The sequence below is a fragment of the Neofelis nebulosa genome, chromosome 5, assembly GCF_028018385.1.
Source record: "Neofelis nebulosa isolate mNeoNeb1 chromosome 5, mNeoNeb1.pri, whole genome shotgun sequence".
NCBI classification, from domain to species: Eukaryota; Metazoa; Chordata; class Mammalia; order Carnivora; family Felidae; genus Neofelis; species Neofelis nebulosa.
The window spans coordinates 28,556,587-28,563,197 of record NC_080786.1 but is presented as its reverse complement, the minus strand read 5'-3'; the positions used below and the strand labels follow the sequence as shown (position 1 = coordinate 28,563,197).

At 40.2% G+C, this 6,611-nt stretch overlaps 1 protein-coding gene across 3 annotated transcripts in view; it reads right to left on the bottom strand.

The window, feature by feature from the left end:
- Positions 1-935: 935 nt before the first annotated feature.
- Positions 936-6,611, bottom strand: part of ACP3 (acid phosphatase 3) — a 46,427-nt gene continuing 40,751 nt past the window's right edge. For 2 of the 3 annotated variants that reach the window (XM_058729897.1, XM_058729900.1), the window contains one exon: positions 936-2,241. In XM_058729897.1, coding sequence (XP_058585880.1) covers positions 2,123-2,241 — 119 coding nt within the window. In that variant the 3' untranslated portion in view covers positions 936-2,122. Of the gene's footprint in view, positions 2,242-4,760; positions 4,940-6,611 lie in introns of those variants that run through there. The other variant, XM_058729898.1, reaches the window with a different exon arrangement.

Here is a 6,611-nt window from a genome sequence, read left to right as displayed (position 1 = left end):
CTACATGCCTTTTGTGTTACTGGAGAAAGCAGCAGTTGCCAGGCAAGAGAACACAACTCCTTCTCAAGATTTTTTTTTTTTTGCATAGCCTTAGCTCAGTGAAAATTACATAGAAAGTGAGGGTGATAGAGGTAAGTGCTTGAAGTTTAACAGGAGAAAGCTGTGGAATCCAAGGGGTGAAGAAGATTCCTGAGACTCAGAGATGGGGTGGGGTTCTAGGAGGGTTTCTGATTCATAGGTATCACCCCAGGTAGGGGACCAGACAATGCTAGGATGGTGCAGTCCAAGTGTGTGGTCTTGGGAGCCATGCATAGATGTCCTCTGCCTACCTTCAGGAGACCATGTGGGAATAGACAGTGTGTTTATTGGAGACCAGTGTAGATAGCAGTCTAAAGGACCCTCATCCAACTCTTCCCACAACATTCCAGGACCTTTAGTAATACCTGAGAAGGTGAAGAACTCTACCAATGAATGAGATTGAATTTCCCACCAATTGGATGGTTAAAAGCTCAGGATGGGTTAAGACTGTTTAGAATACATATCAGGCTTACTGTAATGGTACCATTTATGAACATGCTTTCTTGGACAATGACCAATCCATGAATGAAAGGAAATGAAAAATAAATTGTTCACAGAATATGAGAACTAGATGTGACTTCCATGTTTATCTAGTCCACTCTTCTTTTTTAGATAATTAAACCAAGGTTTAAAAGACTTAAAAGAACTTGTTCCAAGTTGTTGGCCTAAAGCCAGTGCAGAGCTGTGGCATAGGGTCATCAACCTTCATCCCATTTTTCTTTCTACTTCACCACTTGGGAAATGTAGATCTATTTGTGGTGATTAAATATACTATTATCTCATAGTGGCCATGAAAAGTTCTCATGAAGTAAGTCTCTTACTTTTAAAATGAAATGAAGAAATTGGAACTATAAAAATATAGTCTCAAATTGTGGTTTATATACACAATGGAGTACTACGTGGCAATGAGAAAGAATGAAATATGGCCCTTTGTAGCAACACGGATGGAACTGGAGAGTGTGATGCTAAGTGAAATAAACCATACAGAGAAAGACAGAGATACCATATGGTTTCACTCTTATGTGGATCCTGAGAAACTTAACAGAAACCCATGGGGAGGGGAAGGAAAAAAAAAAAGAGGTTAGAATGGAAGAGAGCCAAAGCATAAGAGACTCTTAAAAACTGAGAACAAACTGAGGGTTGATGGGGGGTGGGAGGGAGGGGAGGGTGGGTGATGGGTATTGAGGAGGGCTCCTTTTGGGATGAGCACTGGGTGTTGTATGGAAACAATTTGACAATAAACTTCATATATTGAAAAAAAAATAAAATAAAAATATAGTCTCATGGTAGAGGTAGAAAAAAGAAACATGACTGCATGGACTTCCTAGTTATTCCCCATTATGGAAATTGTGGGGAAAATGACCTGAGAAACAATTACAATAGTTGATATTACAGTTTCTGAGAATTAAATACCTCTCTCTAAGGCAGTTTCAATACAGCTATGTGTTTGTATGTGTTAGTATATATACACATACAGAAATCTGTTAGCTATCAAACACTGGGTAGGAGTTTCTTTTCAGGAGTGTATACATGTTTGTATTCAACCTACTTAACAGCTAAAAAAAATATTTATTTACACCTTCTGGTTGGGTCTTATTTCTTAAGAATCATCCTACATGATACTATTTCTAGTGTAATTATTGTCATTATCCAGTCTTCTTTAATCTATGTTGTCACACGTTGTAACCATTTGCTCTTTGAAGGCAAAAGGCTGGTTGGAGTTTAACTTCTTTCTTTCTTTCTGGACATCCATGCCGAGAATACAACTATCCTTTGCAGAAGAACTTCTTTCTAGCTGCATGAGAAGCTTGCACTATGATGAGGAGACCTAACCATCAGGAGACCTAACCAAGTAACTTGGGGTTCATTCATCAGTCCCTGGGTCACTATGAGTTCAGACCCTGCTCTAGCCAGGCTCAAAGGGAAGGGTGTGGGCAGGGTGATATCCACATGGTGAAAGCCAGTCCTTTCCATGAGGCATCACTGAGAGGTGCTGCATCCCAGGAGGTTGGTGTGGTGTGTCCGCCCTTATTCAGCCATCTGTTCAGATATTCTGATAGGGGTCTCTGTGCCAGCAGGGCCCATGGCGGATGAGGGTAAGCAGCAACACCACGAGGACACCAGACACCAGGCAAAAGGCAACAGCAAGGACGGCCCTTAGAACTGTGGAAAAATTGGAAGACCCATAATGTAAAATTAATGGATTAGGAAAATATGAAGATTATAAAATGAGGAAAATAGGAAGATTACACATCAGTGTTGATTTCTGCCTTAATTGTAAAAATTCAGTGGTGTTTCTGAAGCAAGCTTGAAACCAGTAGAGTGTGCTGAAAAGACACTAGACTAGGAGTCAGGAAATGACCTAGGTTAGTTCTGGCATGACCTTTGACCTCTGAGTCTCAGCTCCTCCACCATAAAGGGAGGGTGACTGACTTAAGTATTTCTTTTTCCTTTCCTTTCCTTTCCTTTCCTTTCCTTTCCTTTCCTTTCCTTTCCTTTCCTTTCCTTTCCTTTCCTTTCCTTTCCTCTTTCTTTCTTTCTTTCTTTCTTTCTTTCTTTCTTTCTTTCTTTCTTTCTTTCTTTCTTTCTTTTTCTTCTTCTTCTTCTTCTTCTTCTTCTGCTTCTTCTTCTTCTTCTTCTTCTATTTTTTTTGACTGAAGTATTTCTAAGGTCCTTTCCAGCATTAACTTCATGCATTTTTATACAGTTAAAATGATCAATTGTTCATGGTCTCAGTGTCAACAGAAATACTATCATTAATTGGGTCTAAAAGAAATGGAATATCATCTTTTAGTTTCTGAATTTGTTTTTCAATAAATACATTTTAGAGAAGAAACCTTGAGCACATGTTAACAATCACAAGCATTTTTAAGATAACTGTGTACTATTGCTAATCTGCACCTTTATTTACACATAGCCTTTTGATAGCTGACCAGTCATGGGGAGATATACGGGGTCATTTTTTATGAGATGCTATTCATTATTGCATATAGGAAGTTACCCTCCACACACACACACACACACACACACACACACACACGCGCGCGCACACACACACCCTGGTACACTGTAGTATATCCATCATAAATATCAATTTGTACCATTTCTAAATGGATGTCTGATCTTCATTGTAAAACTAAAGGATTGGTGGTTGGTTTAGGCAGTGGGAGAGCAAACATCTCTCTGATCTGGCAGCTCCGTCTACAGAAGCCCTCATGCTCCATGGAACACAGTTGAAAATCACTTATTTAACCTAACCTTATCATTGTAGACATTAAAAAAAAAGAAGTAGAGAGATTAGATAATTTGGCTAAGGATAAGCAGATAATTGTATTTGGGTTGGAATATATAGGTTTATCAGTCTCATGATTCACTAATGACTCAGTTCACTAATGACTTCCAAATTTAAATCTTCTGCACACTCAAGACTCATATATCCAACTGTGTACTTGACATATTCCCTTGGACATTGAATAGTCATTTCAATCTCAGCAAGTCCAAAACTGAATTCCCAATCCCTTCATGCCTTCCCCTGCCCCGAACTCTGTTCTTCCTGCAGCCTTCCTCATATCAGTTGATGGAAAATTCCTTCTTCTGTCTCAGCCCCATACTCTTGAAATGTCCTCTGATTTCCTCTATTTCTCTCACATCCTATAATCAATCTGTCAGTAAGTCCTGTTGTTCTTCCAAAAACTATATCTAGAAACCAATGATTTCTCCCCTTCTCTCCACCACCCAGGATTATTACAACATCCTCCTGACTTGTTCCCTAGCTTCTATACTTTCTTCCCTATGATCTATTTTCAACACAGCAGCCAAATGACTTCAATTCAAATCATGACACTCTTCTACCTAAAACAAAGTCTGCAATGAATGCTTATCTCACTCAGAATGAAAACCAAAGTCCTAACGATAACAGTTTATAAGGCTCTATACCATCAGGCCTGATTAACGTAGATTTCGTCTCCTACCACCTTCCCTTCGCTTACTCTCTTTTGGCCACACAGGCCTTGTTGTTCCTCAGACATGCCAGGCACACACCCATTTACAACCTTTGCTATAGTTACTACTATTGCCTAGATGCTCTTCTCATGAATCTCTGCATCAGGTAACTCTATTGCTTTCTTTGCTCAAATCTCATCTTCTCAATGAGGACTTTCTACTTAAAGGTGCAACCAATATGCCCTTTCCCCATTCCCACCCCCATCTTGGCACTTGGGATCCTCACCTACCAAAGTACTTATTTATTATATTTGTTACTCATTATCCAACCCTCTCTCCCTCTAATAGAATGTAAGCTTCATGAAGGCAGAAAACTTTGTCTTTTTGTTCATGAATGTATCCCTGGCAGTTAGAACAATACCTGGCACATAGGAGATGCTCAATAAATATTTGCGGAAAGAATGAATGATTTAGAACTCACAGGTTCTCAATTTTTAGTTCAGTGCTTTTCTCACAATGTCAGGATGCCTCTTAGCATCACGAGAAGATTAATATTAATAAAGTTAGATCGTGGTGGATGGGTGCCATTACCCCTGCGAATGGAGTTTATATAAAGGTGGAGGAAACTGAAGAGAATTGAGGAAGGAAGGAAGGAAAGAGCTAAATAAAATGGGGGAAGAAGGCAGAGACTAATGATTCTTCAAAGTTAATGTTCATGGATGACTATCTGTATTTGGAAATGTATTTTCAATTATTTTTATTGGCTACATTGTCATAATAGTCCCATGGAACATACTTCCCCAATATTTCCCCTTCCTTCAGTCTTTCCTAGACATGCAGTGGGCACACACTATATGCCAGGTCAGCGGTGTGTTGGGTTCTGGGGTTCCCTGATCCCTGATTTTGAGATCATCAATATCTAGTGGGAGAACCAGATAGACAATTATGAGATCATGTGATAAATAGTAAAATAGAAGTATAAAAGACATGCCATTGGAGTAGAGAAAAAGTTGCAATTAATACAAAGCTTTCTATTTAGAAGAGAAAGAGGTTGGAAAGTCTTCTGAGAAAATGATAAGATTTGAGCAGGCCTTTGAGGTAAATAAGACTTTTCCATGAGACAGAATGAGTTGCACAAGAGTGTGTTTGGGAAATAATGAGCAGTTGCACGTGGCTGGAGTATAGCTTCTGGTGAGTTAAGACTAGACAGGTAGGTTGAGGCCTAGGTTTTAGAAGGTCTGGTTTGTCGTGGGTACATGGAAATCATCAGCAATTATGACACATGGAAGTGACATGGCCCAATTTGTATTTAAAAAAAGAAAACAACTACAGAGAAAGATAGGGTGGTGGAGACACTCTAGGCCTGATGGCTGTTAAAATGCCTTTGACAAGATACTTAGGGTTCAGCACTGGAAGTGTGGTTGACATTGCAGATGAAGGAATTCTAGGATACTCTTGCAGTAGAATTGACAGGTTCTGTGATGGATTACAATGTACTGGTAAAGGAGAAGTGGAGTCACGGCCACCCATGGGTTCTAGCTTGGGTGAAGAAGATGATTAGGCTATGAACGGAGATTGGAAGCCCATTAAAAAGGATCAGTTTGGAGTGGAGGAGATAATACATTTTATTTCAAATGTAGGATTGAGATGGGTTAATATCCTCGTAGAAATGATCAGTAGGCAGCTGAAAAAAACAGATCTAGAATTCTATATGCAGATGTGGAAATAAGGATTGTAGACGTAAGAAGATGGAGGCCTGGGTAATGTTGGCTCATGGCGAGGGTAGAATGACGGAACCAAGGACAAGCCAGTAGGATGTTATCATTTAGGGGGTTGGAGGAAGATATGAGTCTAAGAACGTAGAAAAGACTCAGGAGAGACTCTTTCTCCCTCTCCTAAATTAAAAAAAAATTTTTTTAATGTTTTTAGTTATTTTTGAGACAGAGAGAAAGCACAAGCTGGGGAGGGGCAGAAAGAGAGGGAGACAGGAACCCAAGAGGGCTCCATGCCGACAGCACAGAGCCTGATGTGGGGCTCAAACTCATGAGCTGTGAGATCATGACCTGAGCCGAATTTGGATGCTTAGCGGACTGAGCCACCCAGGTGCCCCATATCTCCTCAATTTTTAAAAATTTATGCTCCTTTGTACAGAGAAGCATTTTGTGAGTTTGATAGAGTAATGTTCTAGGGTCTGAGAAAGAAAGCGATCAGTTGCATCTTACTGTGAAGAGGTAGGACCGGTAACGACGGACAAGCTCTCCTACTGCACAGGAACACATGAAAGCCACTGAAGGCAGTGTGAATCAGCACTGCTCTTCTGAGATCTATTTTGGCAACGTGTATCAAAAAGCCTCTTCCTCTCGCCATTACTCCTGAAGTCCTGTATACTCTTCCTCTTTCCTGTTTGAATAAGTCTGTCTGCATCCTCGTCCTTGGATTACTGCAACAGTCTCCCAGCTGTGCTCCCTGCTCTCAGTCCCACTGCTCTCTGATCCTCTCTCCCCACTGAGGACAGAGGTCTTTCTAAAACAAGAAGCCATGTTGGGATCATCATCTGTCCTCTGCCGAAAACCTCTTAATGACTAGAGCTA